Here is a 20,097-nt window from a genome sequence, read left to right as displayed (position 1 = left end):
CATGGTTCATCAACCAGCCTACCTCCTGGTAGGAGTGGACAACAAGTTATTCTGCTCTCTAACCATACTAAGTATCTTCAGCTTAGATTAGAGAGTTACGTCTGTTACAGTCAGTGTTTCTCACTTCTTTCTTATAAGAGGTCAAGTTCTTTGAACCGCTTCTGGAATCAACAAACTCTTTCCTCTTTGAATATGGTGGGTCACTTTTTCCATGACAAGTCATGGCAGTGTGTTCTTTGAACAACGGGCTTGCTGTTGTAACCACATGAAGTACACGTCTTTGGATGAATATTCACAGCTGCCCATGGGCTCTTGATTCCCTTAACCACGTGTGCCTTGGAGTGTGGTATTCGTATTCAGTATCTGCCCATATCTCTCTCTGTAAATGGACTTTGTGCCCCCCTTTTGAACTACATACATACTACAAGGACACTTGTAGTCCAGTTCAGTAGCCCTCAAGCTACTCAAACATGGGTGTTTAGGTCTTGCCCTTTTTCTACCAAAAATGTCAAATCAACATGTGCTACTGAGTTACTCATATATGTAAACATACAGATTAAGTTGGAAACTTTTGGCAGGTTCCATGTGATCTTGTGTGGATGTGCAGGAATATCTCCACTTTTCTTTGAGAAAAGGTTTTGAATTGGATGAAGTTTTCTTCATTACAAGAGAGAGTATGAACTGTGGCATGCCCTGCAAGTTGGTGGAAATAAAGTTAACTTGAGGTGATGAAGTTTCTCTGCCTACATAGATGAAATCATCAAACCTAAACCTGTAGTAGCTCTTAAAGGCAGATATTCCTATGCAAGATGGGAACAATACATAGCTTGAGAATGAAGATATTTTTCCTAAATTATTTTCTTATTTAACAGTTTTAGGGGTTGACTTTTGTATGTCACATAACGGCTCAAACCTGATATTGTCAGTGCTGAGTGTCTTAGAATAATATCTGTACTTAGACAAATTGTAGTTGAAGATGTAGAAATTCTTCCAGTCGAGGCAAGTCTGGAAATTGATAAATTGGACATTTATTCCTGAAAGTGTCAAAGACATTTGAGCATATTCAGTAGGGTTTACTTTAGCCCATAGAGAATATAAAAGTAAGAGAGTGGGGGAAGATACTGAAATCAGCAGGTTCAGTTAGGAAAAAAAAACTGCTAGGAAAGCACAGGTTAGGTCTTAACTTTCCATCTGCATGGCAGTTGTGCCAATGCAAATATGTGTGTTTTGGCAGAGGAGCCATGGCATATTCTTAAGTGTCCCAGCTGGATATCTGGAGATGGACTTTGCTTACTTTCTTGTGAGTCGCGGGCAAGCTTTGTGAAAACTCAAATCGGTGCTTCTCATGTGAAGAACCCTCCCCCCCACCCCCAACTTTGTGTTTGGAATGAGGTCCTTTGGAAGATACTAACTTGTATTTTCTAGGAAAAAAATGAAGTATATTGCTGCTTTCTCTTTCAGCTGCTTCCATGTGACTAAAGGCAATGAATCATAGAATCATTAAGGTTGGAAAAGACCTCTGAGATCATCTAGTCCAACCATCCCCCTACCCACCTATATTACTTACTAAACCATGTCCCTAAGTACCTCATTCAACCATTCCTTGAAGGCCCCAGGGAAAAGTGACTCCACCACCTCCCTGGGCAACGTGTTCCAATGAATAGCCACTCTTCTGGAGAAGAAATTTCTCCTCATTCCTAACCTAACCTGAATGGTGCAAGTTGCAGCCATTCCCTCTTGCCCTGTCACTAGTTATCTGTGAGAAGAGGCTGACCCCCAGCTCACCACAGCCTCCTTTCAGGTAGTTGTAGAGAGCAATAAGGTCTCCCCTCAGCCTCCTCTTCTCCAGACTGAACAGTCCCAGTTCCCTCACCCGTTCCTCAATGAACAAACTTTTGCTGCATTTTGGGATTTTATGCTAATATTCCACTTCTATCCATATTTTTTTGGAAAAGAAAATTATCTTAATTGCCATGGAGTAACTAATCCTCAAAGCTGTAATCATTGCTGACATAATGCTCCATATTTACAAAATGTGAACAATTTGGTTCACCTCCTCAGATTGTAAACACTTTCCTCTAACTGATCTTTAATCAAGAAATTGAATCTTATGAGTAGTAAAGTTTTGACTACTAAAATGTTATGTTTTCACTAGTTTGGATAAAATATGAAAGGAATATATTCCAGCAATTATTACTTTCAGTAATAATTTCAGTGTACTTTTTTTCCCATGAAATGGTACAATTATGAAGATTTGTTTTCTGTAAAGACTGTACTTGGTAGCACCTGGAGTAAACATTGTGCTGCTTATTTGGTGTGGCATGACTACTTTTCTTTAACTGTAAACCTTCTAATAAATGGTGACTTATGTTACCTTTTTGCCTAATTGCATAATCTTTATTTTTCAGTACATTTTAATATATTTTTTCTTTTATACTTCAGTTTTCTGTATAGCTTGTTTTATTTCCCAATTGAGTTACCACTTTTCATGTTGGTCTCCAGACTCTCAAAGTTAGCTGACTAGTGTTGTTCTGGCATCTGCATTTATAAAGTGTCAAAATATTGTAGCAACTTAAATAATAACTAATTTATCTATAAGTGTGATGACAAGTTTGCTCCCCTTTCCCCCTTTTTGATCTTCTACAGATAAGGCTTTGCATGTCTTGATTTATACTAATATGGAGTACAGGAACATCAGTCTGATGCTTCAAGATGAGCCTGTGAAGGCTTTCAAAATTAGATTTGGGAAGCAGAAGTGATACTGCCCAGTATTGCTTAACATCATTGTAATGGCATTGAATAAATGACTCAATGATTTAAGTAGAGCACTCCAGAATGAATAAGCACGTAATAACTTGACAGGGTCCCTTGTTTCTCTTGAAGATAGTAAGTCATGCAGTTTTCCTTACCGTGGGAACCTTTCTTGTAGTTGGAGGGTGGAATGGCCCTATCTCCCTGTGAAGGACAGGGGAGCGCTTTTGTGGCCTTCAAAGACCCGTTATGGGATGTGATTGCTTGTGGGAGTGTCTGATTATCATCTGTTAGAAAACAGCTTATTAATAAAACAGAGGCTCTTGCAGTAGAGCACTTCTTAATCCTCTTCCTATGTAGTTATTTATAGGCTGTGACATCTTAATTTGCCTCTCATGTGCATCAACTTCTGTTATTTTAAAAGATCAAGAGGCTTTCACCCACCTCTGAGAATGGCTTCTGGAGGAAACAGCCTTTTCTAAAGGAATCTTACAGAAAGGCTTCAAGTCTTAAAGTTGTAAAAAAATGAGTTAAGGTTTTTGCTGGTGTCTTTCTAAAGGACAAAGAAGTTATGGGATGTCCTGTTGTATAGATATTTGTATATTAATCCTCTATTTGATTGCAAGCAGCTTTTCTTGAATTCTCAAAGGATTTCCAGTTGCTGATAGCATTTATTTGCCCTCAGTGAGTGTGCAGTGACCTATGTGGAGCACTATTAAATGTGGTGTTCTCTTTATTTTTGTTGTTGTTTCCTTTATTAGAGTGGTCCTAGTGCCAGGTCTTGTCACAAGATGTGCATTGACATTCAGCGAAGGCAGATCTACACGCTGGGACGCTATCTGGATTCCTCTGTGAGGAACAGCAAATCTCTGAAAAGTGACTTCTACCGCTATGACATCGACACAAACACGTGGATGTTACTCAGTGAAGACACCGCAGCGGATGGAGGTCCAAAGCTGGTGTTTGACCATCAGGTGAGCTACACTGATACTCTTAATCCAAGTTCTGTAGCTATATACAAGGCAGGGATGTCATGGAAAGAGTCCAGAGGAGGGATATGAAGATGATTAAGGTCCTGGAGCATCTCCCCTATGGGGATAGGATGAAAGAACTGGGCTGTTGAGCCTTGAGAAAAGAAGACTGAGAGGGGACCTTATTAATGTTTATAAGTATCTGAAGTGTGGGACACAGGGGGAAATAGCCAGCCCCTTTTCAGTGGTCTGTGGAGACAGGACAAGGGGCAATGGCTGCAAGTTAGAGTATAGGAAGTTCCACACCAACATGCAGAAGAACTTTTTCACAGTGGAGTGACAGAGCCCTGGGACAGGCTGCCCAGGGAGGTGGTAGAGTCTCCTTCTCTGGAGACATTCAAGACCCATCTGGATACTGACCTGTGCAACCTATCCTAGGGAGCTGCTTTGGCAGGGGGGTTGGACCCGATGATCTCTGGAGGTCCCTTCCAACCCCTACAATTCTGTGATTCTGTGATTTTTTTTGTTTGCAGCTTCCTGGAAGTCCTGCACCAGGTAGCGTAGCAGTGATGAGGAAGGCTGTGATCTGCACTCAAATTCAAATAGTTTTGCCCTCTAATGCCAGTGATTGCTGGTATTCTAATTGAAAAGAGTCAGAAAAATCATAAAAAGCTTTGCAAACTAATTTCTTTTATTAAGACACATTTTATTAAAGCTCACATAATTGGTTTTTAATCAGTGTTGTTCAGCTAGGTTTGCAGAACTGCCTACTCAGATGGTGTTGGAGAACATTTCACAAAGCTGTGTATGGTACCCTTGGAAGAACACTATAAGCAAGCTGCTGAAATGAGGCCAACACGATCAGGGTTCTTTCAAAATTGATTATCTTCTAAAATTTGTAGAATGTGTTTGCTTCATAGAGTTTGAAACACCTTAGAGGAGTGGCTACTCATCTTTTAAAAGGCCAAACCTGTCTGTGTGTTCATAATTTAATACTTTTTCCCCCCATCTTATGTTTAATGACTTTTATGTGCTTGAAAAAGTCTTGTTAATTTATTTTTATAAAGCATAGCCAAGAAACAGCACATCAGCACTCATTTTTAAAGCTGCTCAAGAACTGCTTTTATTGATACTAGCTGTTTTGTAACTAAAGCTGTTGTTTGCCAGCACAATATGCGTTTCTGCTGACACTGAAAATTAAAGATAAGTGGTGTCGGCAGAACAAAAGCCAGTCAGTCTTTCTGCTCTATTAATAACGAATACCAGTCTCCCAGGTGTTGGGGAAAAGGCAAAAGTAAATTGTCAGCTGGCAAGGCTACTCTTGGTACCTTGTTTGCCTGCTTCAGAAATTGTTTCTCTTTTTTTTCTCCTGCTGTCTCTTAGGAAAGAATGTCCTCCCTGAATTCTTTATCAATCTGCAACCCTTCCTCTCTTCTCCCTTGGTACCTACTGCTATAGCAGTTTTTGTTTAACCTTCCCAAAAAAATTTGCTGCACTAGAAGTGTTTTGTGTCATCTTTGCTGAGTAGCATCTCTTATCTTACTGTAATCTCACATTTACTTCCCTCCCCTCCTGGTGTTTTGTAACGCTCTGCGTTGTGCTGTGCCTGAGAACATCACCTGGAGTCAGGGAGTTTTGTTTGACTTGTACTGCAGTGCATCTCTTGTGTGCTGTAACCTGAATTCAGACATTGGGGATAAACATATTTCTGCTGCAGTCTCATCAGAAATCCTTGGCCAGGTTATGGCCCTACTTTCTATTGAAGCAATGGGGGTAATGTTAAATGTAAGCTGGGAATGGAATTGGAGTAACAGATTGCAGGCAGGTTTTGCACAGGTTGAGTGGTGGTCAGTAAATTTAGTCATGATTTTGAATTTTTCCTGTGTGTAGCCATTGTTAAAGGTGATACTCTGTTAACTTTTTTCTGGTAGACTTGGTTTTGGATCCTGGTGAAAGTCTACCTAAAATCAGTGGCTAGAGGCAAGTTTTTAGGTGATGAAATGTGAATGTAGCCTTGTCTTCTTCTTGCTTATTAAATACAAAGTTGAAGTTAGACTCAGTTTTAAAATGAACTGATTTCTGAGATTAATACCTGTCAGCTGTGAAGACATATGTGTTTTCTGCTCATTAGAGGTTCAGGAGATATGCCAAGTCCTGTCTAACATCCTAGGTATCACTTGCAGGAGAGAGATGTTTAATTTAGATCTTAAGTGTGTTCAAGTCTTAATGTGCTGGCTTCAGACTACTTCTTTGCTTCTTACAGATGTGTATGGATTCTGAAAAACACATGATATACACCTTTGGAGGCAGAATTCTGACCTGCAATGGCAGTGTTGATGACAGCAGAGCCAGTGAACCGCAGTTCAGTGGATTGTTTGCTTTTGACTGCCAGTGTCAGACGTGGAAACTTTTGAGAGAGGATTCCTGTAATGCTGGACCTGAGGATATCCAATCCCGAATAGGACACTGTATGTTGTTCCATTCTGTAAGTATCCCCACACCATACTTTGATTTATGATGCCTGATTTTAAGGAGAACATCTGGGTTTGCTTTTTCTTGCGAGTCTGAAGCTCTTCAATCTCCCAAGCAGTGTGTTGTCTCACTTGAATTTATGTTCACTGACATTCTCATGCTGCTTTGCTAAGTGCAGGTGGTATTAATTCAAGTCTTGGAGCTTTCATGACTTCAGCTGAATAAAACTTCAAGAAAAAAGCAAGGTGGATTTTAAATAGTTGATTTTAATTGAACAATGGTAAATAGACCCAAAGGCTGTGGATCCATTTGATCTGTAGAGTTTTCCTTTTAAAATTGGTAGAGCAACTTGGAAAATTCCCATCTAGTACATATGCCAGGTAGTTACATGGATGGTGAACTTAACTCACACAGGGTCTGACTGGGGGTGTGTTGAGATGCACAGGCCTCCTGTACCTTTGTGCTGAGCACACAGCTGTCTTGAGCAGCTGTTACTGGTTGGGCACAGATGACATCACAGGTGCTTCATCCAGAGCCTGATGGAAAAGTGGTGGGATAGTGGGGTGTGTAGAGCATTTTATTTAGCATTGGCTATTAAAACCCACCTTCTGTGGCCTTTCCAGTTGTGATTGTCAACCACGTTTGCTGAAATGCAGAACATGGGAACTGCAGGGTGAAGGAGGTAAAGGGAGGGTGGCTTGTGTCATGGGAATTCTAGGCTAGCTTTCCTCATAGATGTTCCCAGTCTTTCCACAGAGGTGCTTCCAGTGGAGTAGCGCAGTGCAGAGGGGATTAGTATCAGGTTGGAACGCTTGCATAAGTAGTAGTGGTGCAGTGCCAGCTCCACACTGAATTTACGTGGCAGCTTCTTAGTGGTAATAAGTGGAGTTTGTAGAGTTTTGCTGAGTTCTGTTAAACTTTAACTTAAGGATGGGGAAGAAAAGAATTCAAGTCAATATTGTCATGTTCAAGTGTGTACTGATACCACTGATTCAAAACCGACCAGTCTGAACAACTTACTGACTTCAATTTGAAAGGGAAAGAGAAGCAAAGAGCAGAATTCTTGTTGTGAATGCTGAGCTTTCAGAGCTTTCCATTTTATTTTTGTTTTGATTGGCTCTCCAAAATTTGGTGAAAAAAACATTGCCACACAATTCTGCACAGGTACCTCAGGATTTTCCAAGTATCTATTCCTGGTAAACATAATACATGTTTCTGTAAGCACAGGTCATGAAGTTTAGGTCCTTCACTGTTTTCTCAACCATTTGAAAGAAAAATAATCTGCCTCTTACAGACTTTCCACTTGGCAAACTTGAATGAGGTAATAGACCTGTTGTTCTTGGCTTGCTGCTTGTCTTTTGCCTGTTCTGTGTTTAGTAATGTGCTGGTACCTGGATGGTTCCTTGTACAGTCCCTCTTTTGTTCCCTCCCTTTTTTTTTTTTTAATGATCAACTTATGATCTGATGGGTTGGAGATTGTTAATTCTTGACTTTTAAACTTGAAAAATGACTTGCTGCATTAATGTTCAGAAGTTATAGCTTGATCAGGCAGGGCTACAAGAGTTAACTATGTAAAATCTGCCTAGTCACTCTGGAGCTGAAACTGTTGATTCCAGGTTTGTGGTCTCGTATTGATTGTGAAAGAAGTCTTTAAAATTGCATTTGGAAGAGGCTTTTTGGGGTGGAGAAGCTGAGAACCCTTAATGGTTTAGCTCTGGAAACCAAGAAATCATGACTTCAGGAATCAAGATGATAAGAATTCTTGATTAGATTCTTTAAGTTTTTAAGTGTGATGATAATACCCTGTTCTGCATAATTCTTCCCTGTGAATCTTCATGGAGAAGACAGTGAAAGATACTTACCAAATTAAGACAGGCGGATCTGATCGTTAAGGCATGATTTTAAACTTGGAAGAAACATACCCGTTACTCTTTGATTCATTAATATTTCTGTTAATGGTCAGTGTTGGCCAGCATACTTTCTTGAGCTTTGTAAAGACATACTCTTCTTTTCCTCTTCTAGAAAAATCGATGCTTATATGTATTCGGTGGCCAGAGATCGAAGACTTATCTGAATGACTTCTTCAGTTATGATGTAGACAGTGATCACGTGGACATCATATCAGATGGCACTAAGAAAGATTCAGGGATGGGTAAGAGTATAACTACATATTAATTTCTTCTTGTTGGTACAATTGAGAGAGATATTGTTAGGGAGGTGAAAGGCTGGCTTTAGTGTCCTGTGGTATCAGGTTAGCATCCTTAACTAGCCCTATGTACCCAAGTAAACCCTGCAGTATATAGGTTAAACTTATGCCAGTTCTTTTGTCCTTCCTGTCATCTGACACTTGCCATCTTCAGAGCAATACAAATAATTCATGCATGAAACCACATAGCCACTCCAAAAGAAAAAGAGAAATCAACAAAATAAGAACTCTAAGTATGTCCTTTGAACCTCCAATAAAGGCAGACAAAAAAGGCTGAGAAAATAATTTTGGTTAAAGCAGGAAAGGAGAAGGCCATTATTTGTCTTCTGTTTTTTACCAAGTGAAAGAGTCCATAAAAAAAAAAAATCTGCCTGGCTTAAGATGCATAAAAACAGGGAAGATGCTGGGAAGCAGAGAATTGGAGTAGAGGAACAGAGGTTATTTTGCCTGGCAGGAGCTGATTAGAAAGATGAGAGCTGATGTCCTATTATTCCTGTACTAAATTATCAGGGAGAGGCAAAAAAAAAGGTAGGAGGGAGCAAGGCTTCAGTCGTGTTTGGTTTGTGCCACTGGAGATGTGTATACCAGACATAGTTCTGTACACAGAAACCTTTAAAAACACCCAAAAGGCATTTGTAACACAACCATAAAGAACTGATTTTATATATCTCTGCCTCAAATGACACTGAGAAGAATGTCCTTGGTTTTTTTTTCTCCAAAAGGGATTTCTGTGTGTCTGAGCACATCATTTTCCTGTGTTACAAATACCTTGATTCTCAGCACACAGCTCTGGAGTGGAAATATGTGTTGCTGCGTGTACTACAGGAGAAGTTATGAATATTTCTCATATTATGTATACTTAGTTACAATCTTGCTTTCTCTTCTTTGAGTTACCAAAATCCCAGGGAGCTAATTTCTCTTGAATTTAGCCTATCCTCCTGATTTTGATAAGCCTTAATTTTTCGCAAGTAATTTAGCTCAACTTCTGAAGTGAATTATTGATGGTTATGAGTTATTGTTTGCTCATTAATTTAGTTATGCCAATGAGGCAGAAGAGTACCCAAGCTTTTATTCCCTGGAGTCATTTATTTACTTGAGTGCTTCCAAGAAAGAACCAGCTTGTATTGTCGACTGTCTCCTTTATTAAGGTGCCTGCGTGTTGCCTGATGCTGCACTACACACACCCACGCACCGTTGTTGTCCTTAGAACTTCTGAAGAATTGATTTATTTTTTTTTTCCACGAAATTGCTAGCATTCTGTAATTTTGCTTTTTAAAAGAAATACATTTCTTTATAACTGGAAGCTCTGAAACATGTGGCTTCAAGCTGATACCTCTGACTACTTCAGATTTAAAGACACCGAGCTTGCCTTCTGCTTGGAGAAGATACTGAGCTCTGCTTCTGAACACGTTAACTGCAAGGTTCAGTTAAGCAAGGGAGACTCTAATATTTGGCCCTTCTACCCACTCCCACAGACCCTGAAGTGGTGAATAGTAGACTTTGTAAGAAAATGACTCATTGGAAATAATTCAGGAGTAGATTTTCAGTTTACTGTTCTCCTGTGTGTAGAAGGTAAACAAACAGATTTGAACGTTTCCTTTGCTTTTGAAAGAAAATGCTAGGATTGCTTTCTTTTTACAAGGAAGAGAACAAAATCCTTGTTACATTCAGACAGCAGATGCTGACAACACAGTTTTCACCCCCCCAAAAATAAAAGCAAGCCTTCATTTTGCTCTTAGGTGGCGATATACCATTTTGATCTGTATGAACAAAGCCATTCCCTGGCTGGTCGCTGTGAAGTTTGAAGCTGCTCAGTGTGATGAGTCAAGTTGAGGATGCCTGACCTAAATGTTCCTATAAAGTCCCATGATTACATTTTGTTCCTGGCTCGCATGTGGCATTCGGGTTCTATTCTTAGTTGAGCTATTTTGATTTTTACCCTTTCAAAAAGAACTTAATTGTGCATTTGTTTAAAATTTCCTGTTAGAAGAGTGAGAAGATCTTGTTAAAAAGTATTAAAACAGATAGTTAAGTAACATTGGTGATACAGAGTTGTGACAGTGCTGGAAACTCTGGCAATCACATACTTGGTTTTGCTGCTCTCACCTTCTGGATCTTTATGCTGTTTAAGCATTTCGTTCCTCTTGTGCTCTTGAAGTTGATCGTGGAACTCCTCATCTAGGTGCTGTGCTTGTGGGAATATTGAGTGATGAATATCACTTAAATTTTCTTGGGAGTAAAAGCCGGTAATTTTAGCAAGTTTCAGATGTGCTTTTTTAGTTACTGGTTGTTGTGATTTAACCTGGCAGGCAGCTTAAAAGTTCAGATTTGATCGAGGTACAATTGCTAGAAGATGGGTTTGCACGCAGCTTTGCCTGCTTAAAAAGTCTCCTTACTCTGCTTTGAAATGTAGGTGAGCCATGCAGCTCTTGGCATCTGGCAAATGACATTTACCAAGGAGTATGAGTGCTTTCTCCAATGCCTTGTATCACAGAAACCTGGTGCTTTCCCTTTGCTGTCAAAGGTAGCCACTACAGTGAAATTGGGCTATTAGGGATGGTTATCTTTCTGATGCATAAATGTAAGGAGCAAGAAATTTGTTAGTTCAGACAAAGAATGGACAAAATGGGATTGGAGAAAAGAGAATGCAGCTGCGGTAATGGTGTGTGAAGAAAGGCAGCGGTGTTACAGATCTGGAGGAAGTATCATACAGTTGAAGCCTGTTGTTGCAGGGAAGGCAGAAATGTGTATGGTGATGAACATATCCTTTTAGAGCAGTCATATACTTTTAACTACTTTAAAAAAAAACCCTGGCACATAGAGAACCAAAAAAAACAAGGAACCCCAAACCCAGCAAACGTATTCACCAGTGTGTCTGTGAAGCTTGCACGTGGTCCAGAGATGCCACTGGCTGTAGATGTCTTCAAAAGGCTATGCTGACAGCTTGCCTGGCTTGCTTAGCACAGAATCCATGACTAATCACAGGAGTCACTTGAGGTCTAAGCTAATGGGAACACTTGTGGTCAAGGTTCCTGGGGTAATAATTTTTGGCCCTGACTCAGATAGCATGTCAGAGCTTTTGGTCAGAGGGTGAATTTCCTTCTCCAGGATAATCGAGATCATCTTATATCCCTTGTTATCGAGTAACTTCCAAAGTCAAGTGAGAACAAGCCTTAAACTCTCGTGGTTCCATGCAGTGGTGAAGTAGTTCTTTTAGGCAAACTACAAATTTTTCTTCACTGCTCTGTGAAGGTCCCAGGTCTCTTGCTGGGGCAAGTGTTCATTCCAGACACAGAACTGTGCACCTGATGGAAGGGAGATTTCATGGATAAGTACCACGGACAGAGGCGACATAGCCCAGTCCAGGAAATTCTCACTTAAAACAAGACAATCTTAGAAAAACTTAAAATCAAAATAGAAAGCACAGCTAGCCCAACATGGCCAGGATCCAACTCGGGCAAGCAGTCTGGGCATCCCATTTTGATCATCTGTTTGTGACATCTGACATGTTTTGCCCTTGTTTCAGTATAAGGTCAACCTTACCACTGGCCAGCACATGTCTTGCAATAGAAACACTTTGTTTTGTGAGGTTCTTTATGTGCTTTTCATCTTGTAAGGTGCTGCTCTGAACCAATTTCAAAACACTTTCCCCTGCATGAAGGTGAGGAGGAGAGCAGGCAGTCACCAAATCCTAAAGATGCTTGACAGAGGTGGCATAGCAGCAGAATTATTATTATTATTCATTACCACTTAGATTTGCTAGCTGACCTGTTTTTTTTTTTTTTCCAGAAACTTATGTTGCTTGAGATAGAACTTAGTTTTGGACGTTGGGTTGTTGCTTTTTCGACATGACAACCAAACTGTTCAAATGGCCTCCTTAGTTGCTCCTTGGCTGGCAGCCAAACACAGTCTCATCATGAAAAATCCAAGAGGATAATCATTATCTTGCTGTGTCAACAGCTGGCCTGCGTGCTATCTCTATCACTCATCAAGGTTTGCTCCATTAAAGTTCAGGGGAGGTGCTGCTTCAGTTTTATGTGGATCGCAGGTAGTTGTATGGAGTAATTTGCTGACATACCACTCTTCTAAAATTGATCCATCAGGGAGGTGCCAGGTTCTGGTGAACACTGATATCCATGTGATGTAGTTTCTCCTATTTTTTTAATCATGAGGCGTCACAAGGAGGGAGGATACTTGTGAGTCACTCGTAATGGGATTAGCGTTCCGAGGGTTTCGTAATTTAGGTGGCACTAAAAGGCTGTCAGTGAACTTGCTTCCCTTAATTATCCTTCCCAAATCTTTCAGAAGCGATCTGTAGACTATCTGCAGTCTTGTATCATTGTTTTGCCAGTGCTGTGTTTCAAAGCACACTTCAAAACATGCTGTGATACCCCTCAAACGTTCAGAGGTCAGGTTTAATTTCCAAATTCCGATCCAGCACTACAAGAACCACATCTGTGAACTCTGATTTACTGCTCTGCAAACTCTGCCTCTGTACAAGCTCTGTTTTCTTGCTTAGATACTGGCAGCAGCCAACACTGCTTGAAACAACTATAGCTGTTTGCACATAAGAGCCAAAAAAACCCCTCAGCTTGCTGAAATGATCATTGTGATCAAATAAATGCGTGTAAGTAGGGACTGTGGTAGTGGGAACATATCTCTTTCATGATTAGGTATCACGTTGGTAGAAAACCTTTTCCCATGCATTACATTTAAGTGGAAATTACATTGTACAGGGTTAACACAGCACCTTACGGAAGCGTTCTCAGGAATTACTACTTGTTTATGTAACTGGCTGCTAACTCAAGGCGTGCCTGGCTGAATATTGTTTTCAGATATTCAGTCCGTGAGCTTTTCATTTTTGCTATGTATAAATAAATGGAAATACTGAGTTCTGGAGAGAGGATTCAGACCTCTTATTTTCCATCAGTTACTGCCCTTCTTCCCTGGAGTGGTTAATACAGGGAGGAAAAAACACTGCAGTGGCACAAGAAAAAGCATCCAGCGTCTTACTAGACTTTTTGGGATTGTGTTGTGCTTAGTAATTTCTCTCTCCAGCTTTTCCTCCTCAATCAGTAATGTATTTGTCACAGGAGCCAAGTTAATATCGCAGAGTGACAGGCCAAAGCTGTGTTCAAAACAACCAGGGCTACGTCCTCAGTTCACTCCTGTATGTCCTTCGAGCTGGCTGCCCACAGCTGACCCAAGTGATGGCAGGGCCTGGAGGCACTCCAGAAGATGTGAAATCCATGGGGATTTGCTCCAGAGCTGATTTACATCTACCTTTATGTGAAGATGCAGAAGTGTGAGGGAACTTCCTACCATTTGATGCAGCCCTTGGATCTAGAAAATGGCAAAGAATAGTTCACACAGCGCGCTGGCGTTACTCTGTCTGATTATCACCCCTTTTTGTTTGACTTTTTATTATTTAAACCCCAAAAATATCCTAAGCAATCAGTTACTGTCACAGGTTTAATTGCCTTCCATGCAGAACTGAATTTTTCTTCCCAATGTACATTTTTTTAGCACTCTTCACAAGTTTACAGCCCGTGTCGCCCTCTAATCTGCTGACCGCAGTCAGTTGAATTATGTCCAGCATTCACTGTGAGCCCGCTGCACTTCCAGATTGTGAATCTCTCTTACCCCCTAGTGGAAGTGCTTTGGGTTGTGAGGATTTTATGTAGCCCTCCTGCTCTGTCGAGGATCAAGCTGCCTTGGTAAACATCTTCTTGATGCTTTTGTGGTGTTTAAAATATCACAGCATCTCCCTCCTTATTGTGTAGTAGCTTGCTTTATTTCCTATTTATTTTCAAGGAATTGCTTGCTAAATTTGTGTTGTCTTTGTGTCTTTGATTTTTAAATAATACTACATCTAACTTTCTAGTTTGGTCTTCCTTTGCAAAAGACTAGATATCACCTTTGTCTAGCCTAAGGCACTACATAAATATGGTTTCTACACAGTTGCTTAGATAGGTCAGAGTTATATAAGTTGCTCCTCATCATAGGCCCTTACTAAATGTAGGGATATAATTTTTGATTTATTATTTTTCTACATACTCTACATTTTACACAATCTAAAGATCAGATTGGTTTTCAGCTGATGGAAGCCTGAAATTACTTGACTCGAATTTAGTTTTGACAGCAGTTGTTGTAGATAAATCTGATTCTACTATCAAGAGTAAAAAAATAACCCAACCCCATAAAACAGAGGCACTGAACTTTGGCAGCTTTTCCCTCCATTATTTAAATAATAACTTCAGCTTCAGGAAATTGAGCACAAACCAGATACAAAATTCATTTATTTACCAACATTTCACAGAAGGGATGGGATTTCAGCAGACAAGTTTCCTATGCTTTTTGTATCAGTGGTAATACAGCAACAGTACTCCTTGTGATTATTATAATTTTCATTTCACTGAGCCAGTGGTATTAATGCTCTGAAGAGTTGCTTTAAAAAGAAAAACAATACACAAAACAAACCAGAAAAAGAACCCCAAACAAACAAAAAAAACCCCAAAGATGGAATGCTCAAACTAGCACACAGGGTTGCAAAGACATTTTCCATCTAGATTAGCGTCGCTGATCAAACTTAGATGGCTCTCTTGCCAGAAATGTCTCAAATATGCCTTGAATTTAATCCTTTGGAGTCAGTGCTTTAGTCCCTGCCTACGCAAGCAAACGCATTACATGATGCTCCTCAAAAATTAACAGTATTTAGCCTGTAATTGTCTTTTTGTTCTCAGTTTCCTTATTGGGTGACTTTCACAGTACTCATTAGTCTTATTTAAAAACTTGTGGTTTGCAGCTAAAACAAGGTATGTAGTAGTTGTTGTGCCAGCATTGTTCCCTGGTTTTTTTTTTTTTTTCCTTTTCCCTCCTCTCTGCCACCCATTTGCTCATAAACTGGATTAATTTCCCTTTGAAACTTCATGGCAAGATGTGAAAACAGGCGGGTCGATGCTGATGAGGGCTCTGCCTCCTGCTTTTCCGTTAAACCATAAGCAGTGGGTTTGTCAACAGGGCATTGAAAACCAATTATCTGAATATATTTCAGTTTCTACTTAAGTTTACACAAGAATGAAGCGTTATTCCTTTTTTAAAGAAATATTTGGAGCTTTTTGGCTTTGTTAAACGTTTCAATTTGGACTTAAATGGTAGAGAAACAAAATGCTGCTCAGAATTTTTTAAAAATTAATTCCTGTTACTTTCCTGGCCTACCAAATGAGAAGATTGAAGTCTGAGGCCGAAGCCTATTCCAGAATGAGTTTGCAAAATACCATTTTGTGTGTTCTTAAACAGCAGTATTAAGTAGTTTATTAGTGTAGGGCTTGTTTTCTAGGCCGTATGTGCAGTTCGCAGTTAATTGCAGGGAAGAATTTGCAAAATACAAGAGTTCTGAGAATTTTTCATGCCAAAATCTTGATTGAAGGCCAAGAACCTTTACCAGCCTTTGTAAACTGACCCAGAAAGAGAAATGAGACAAACAGGATCTGTAAACAAAGATCACGTGCCCGTCACAAATACATTTTGGAAGGATGGTTGCCTAGGGAAACAGGAAATGGGGAATTATACAACAAACAAAAAAGGACTGCCAAACAAATTTGCTGACCTTTTTTCGGGGAATTATGATGAAAACTGTTGGAATCCTCAGTATTTCACCATGTTTCTAAATCTCGAGGTGGAACAGAAGAGGAGCTTGGTAATTATACCACAACTATTCAGAAAATACAAAGAAACGTCCTTGACATCTTTGTCCTAAAGGAAGCAATGGAAGGTTGTGAGCTATGTCATCTTGAGTTCATCTTGATGGGGGGAGTTTTTTGAGTTTTCTAGCTTTTGCAACTAGGCTTGCTGGAATCAGCGCATCCTTTTCCAGAAAAGATAAAAGAATCACTCCAGTCATCTCTACAAGGATCATCTAGCACTAATTTGAGGCAGTTGAATCTTCATTCCTGAACTGGTAGTATCCCAACTAACTTTGCCTTAGGAAAGAGCGGCTCTTGGAATGTTTTTTGAGCTTTCCAGGAGTCACAAGTAGGAAGGGAATAAGAGAATTTGCATTGGACTTGTCCTTAGCAGGCAAGGAGTCAGTCTCTGGGTGAATGGTTCTTCTCTTGCCTCTCACCCTACTTTAGAAGACATGCTAACAGCACGTTGTTTGTGTGGTGATTTCTGCACCCCTCTGATGTTGAGCTGTACCATTTCAGTTCTAAGTTGTGGCAAAGGATGAGATCGCTGTGCAGGAGGGGTCGTAGAAAATACCAGTTTGAGAGTACTCAATGCCAAGCTTTGGTTTTATGTGAAAGATGAGGAGGTGAAAGTAATTAAGAGGAAGAAAATGAGCAAACTATGTAGTGACATTAAACTTAAGCAGCTCTTTATCACAGAATACTGATGAAGTAGTTATGTGAAGTCTCATGTTTGGTACCATGGATGTTAGACAACATCTTGTATTGTAAGGGGAGGGAGATGCATTTGTCTGATGTTGGTTCCCTTCCTGTATCCCCCCCCCCATTGCTTTCAGTGTGTAACTTTTCTTTTTGTCAGTTCCAATGACAGGTTTCACTCAAAGGGCTACCATTGATCCCGAACTGAATGAAATCCATGTCTTGTCAGGGCTCAGTAAAGACAAGGAGAAGCGGGAAGAGAATGTAAGGAATTCCTTCTGGATTTATGACATTGTGAGGAACAGCTGGTAAGTTGATGTTTCTAACATCTACACTGATTTTCTTTAGGAGGCAATCCTACATGATCCTGTCTCCCAGGTAACACTATCATCTATGACTCTGGAATGGTAATATTGAAGACAGCTGAGTTCCCTGGAGGCACCTCTTTATCCCATAGTCTTTAGAGACACTGTGGCAAAAAGCCAAACGAGGGAGAGAAATCATGTGAAATTCTTTATTGGAGGCAGGTGGTGGGAATGAGGGGAAGTAAGCCATTATAAGAAGTTTTTCCTGTAGGAAATATTCAAGGCCAGGTTTCATCATCAGTGCAGCAAATTCAGTCCACTATAAGTTATTAATAGCAGTATAAAAGGTAGTTATTAGAAACTGAGGGAATTAGTCTGTTGTATGAACAGTCATGGGAAGTGTTGGATCTGTTGGCTCTTTCCAGGCTGAATACAGTGGTTCTTCAGGTAGCTGCTAGGACCAGTGTTCTGAGAAGAAAAACTCCTTGTCTCTTTTCTGTATGGCCTTTGGTAGTTGGTTGCCACTGCCCCTTTCCAGAGCTGGCAGCGTTTTTGTGTTCAAGGTCTCTTCTAGTGTGGGGCCAATCGCAAGGAAGGGTGAGAATGTTGATTTTATAACAATGGGGTTTCACTGTTCGAAAAATCAACTCAATTCTGTTTGGAAATCAGTGATTGAAATGCTACCTTTGCTGAAGCTTCTGGCTTGTAGCTCTACTATGTCCAAGATGCTGTTATCCATGATGATGAAAAATACTTCATGCTGACAATTTTACTGGCAAATAATACAACATCTAAAGATACCTCCAAAGCTCATGACTTAAAGTTTTCCAGAATTTTTTCCTCTTTGGCTTGTGATGGAGGACTGTGTTCAGCCAAGATGACCTTCTCTGATTTTTGGGTGGGTTTCTTTGTAGAGCTGAGAATGAAGGTGGGGTAATAGAAGACAATATATAGAGAAGCAAGAAATTCTTTGGTGTTACATGCCAAACAATTAAAACTGACTTTCTTGCCTTTTTCTACTTCCTGTGAGTACTACTAATCATTCCTTACTGCCTTGTATTTCAGGTCTTGTGTCTATAAGAATGACCAAGCAGCAAAAGAGAATCCAGGTAAAAGCCTTCAGGAAGAGGAGCCCTGCCCAAGGTTTGCGCATCAGCTGGTGTATGATGAGTTGCACAAGGTATGAGGGGCCCAAATACATAAGCAGTGAATTTGAGTTAGTTTTTTGTGTGTCTTAATGCTCTTCTGGTGCAGTTGCTTCCTCAAAGATGGTACAATTAATACAGCTTTTTGTATAGTGTTAATGTGATGGGTAACTTTTTCATTTAATGTAGTAATTTAGTTTCAAATGATGATAATAAGCTCCCTTTTATGTCAACATGAAGTAGGCAAGATAACTCCTAGATGAAATCAAAATGCAGACAATGGGATGCACTAAGGCTCTAAAAAGTTGTCAAGCAGCTGTTCTCATACTTGAGAACACTTGAAGCTTCGTTCATTATTCTAGGGGACGTAATCTCACAACCTGTTAGTGGCTGTGGAGTCATTCCTTTGGTTTAGCTGCCACATTCATACCTCAACATGGTTACAGGTATTTACTTCAATCTCTAGAAGAAAGTGTGTTTCAGTGAAATGTTTGCTGCTAGGAATCTGCTCTAACAAAGGGGCCTTACTTCCAACTGTCATTCTTTAGCACTATCTGATATTAATGGACACATTCATGCTTAAATATACTTAAAATTGTTTATAGCTTTTGTGACTGCTCAGTTAACATAGGGCTTTGTGCATGTTAAACCAATAAAGCACAAACCCATGGATTAGGTTACTGCAACTTCATCAACCTGCCAATTAAAATGACTGATACGTTTACTTAACATTTCACAGATATTTGGCAATAGAAATAAACTTTTTCTAAATATTTTTTTTGTCTGAAATGGTCTGAAAAAGATAAATATGGTTTAGTCTCATAATTCCATGGGATTTAATAAAATTTGGGAAAGTCAGCTAGCCCAAAAGCTTGGGCATGGGAGTGGGATTTTAAGGAGAAGTAGGTATAACTTCTGTATGGAGAACCTGTATGGTTTGTCTTCATCAGGGAAATTTGTCTTCATCAGGACAGTAAATAGTGTTTTGCCATGAATGGCTTACTTCTAAGAATAAGGTACCATGAGATTGAGAGTAGTATTTTTATAAGATACTCTGAAGGTTGTTAAATCATGGCAGTTGCCCAGCTTTAACTGAAGAGCTGTTTGATGTACTTGTTTTGAAGAGCCTTATTTTTAGAAACCTCTGTTCAAATGACCTTTCTAGACTCCTCTGATATAAATGAGAGCCTACATCAGTGGGATGCAGAATACATTGTTTTGAGTGGTTATTTTTAAAGCTGTGGAGAAAGGTAGCCTGTTGGACTTCTTGAACCTTCAGTATTTGAAGGCCCTTTGTGGCATGCTTAATATCAACAGCTCAGAGTCTGAAATACCAAACGATGTGAAGGAGGGGGAGGAAAAAGAAAAGGTGAAGAATAAACAGTTCTCTTAACACTTTCACTTTCCTTGAGATTTGCCTCTATCAATAAGTCTAGCCTTGCCTTTTGAAGTTGGTCTTTTCTGAAACCATCAGAAAACAGCTGTTAAAGACAACTTCATTTGAGTTACCTTGAACAAAAATGAGTTTTGCCTACAGGTATATTTAATATTTCATGGTTGGCATCTCAGGATTGCTAGAACATATTGGAGACAATAACAGTAATGGTTGTGACTTCTGATTCTAGCTAAGATTTGCATGGCTTTCCTCATTCCTTATTAGAGTTTTGGCTTTGCATTTCACTCTTTATTCAGCTCTTAAACTCCAACACACAAGATACACTACCTGGGCACAGTCTGTTCTGTTGAGGTGAGATAAATCTGCCCTTCCAGAGACTGTGGAGATTTCAAGTCGATTTGCAAATCAGATTAAGGTTCTCTAGAGCTTTTAGGGTATGTGTGGGACAGGCCTGTTGGTCATCT

General features: G+C 39.9%; 1 protein-coding gene across 2 annotated transcripts in view; it reads left to right on the top strand.

The window, feature by feature from the left end:
* The window catches only part of MKLN1 (muskelin 1), a 102,556-nt gene that overhangs the window by 66,111 nt on the left and 16,348 nt on the right, over positions 1-20,097 (top strand). For both annotated transcript variants that reach the window (XM_084270143.1, XM_084270144.1), the window contains 5 exons: positions 3,513-3,725; positions 5,986-6,207; positions 8,217-8,346; positions 16,948-17,095; positions 18,158-18,272. In XM_084270143.1, coding sequence (XP_084126269.1) covers positions 3,513-3,725; positions 5,986-6,207; positions 8,217-8,346; positions 16,948-17,095; positions 18,158-18,272 — 828 coding nt within the window. The remainder of the gene's footprint in view (positions 1-3,512; positions 3,726-5,985; positions 6,208-8,216; positions 8,347-16,947; positions 17,096-18,157; positions 18,273-20,097) is intronic.

The sequence above is a fragment of the Gallinula chloropus genome (assembly GCF_964237585.1).
Source record: "Gallinula chloropus genome assembly, chromosome: 1".
Taxonomy (NCBI): Eukaryota; Metazoa; Chordata; class Aves; order Gruiformes; family Rallidae; genus Gallinula; species Gallinula chloropus.
Note: the sequence above shows the minus strand (reverse complement) of the source record. Positions and strands in the feature narration are given on the sequence as shown.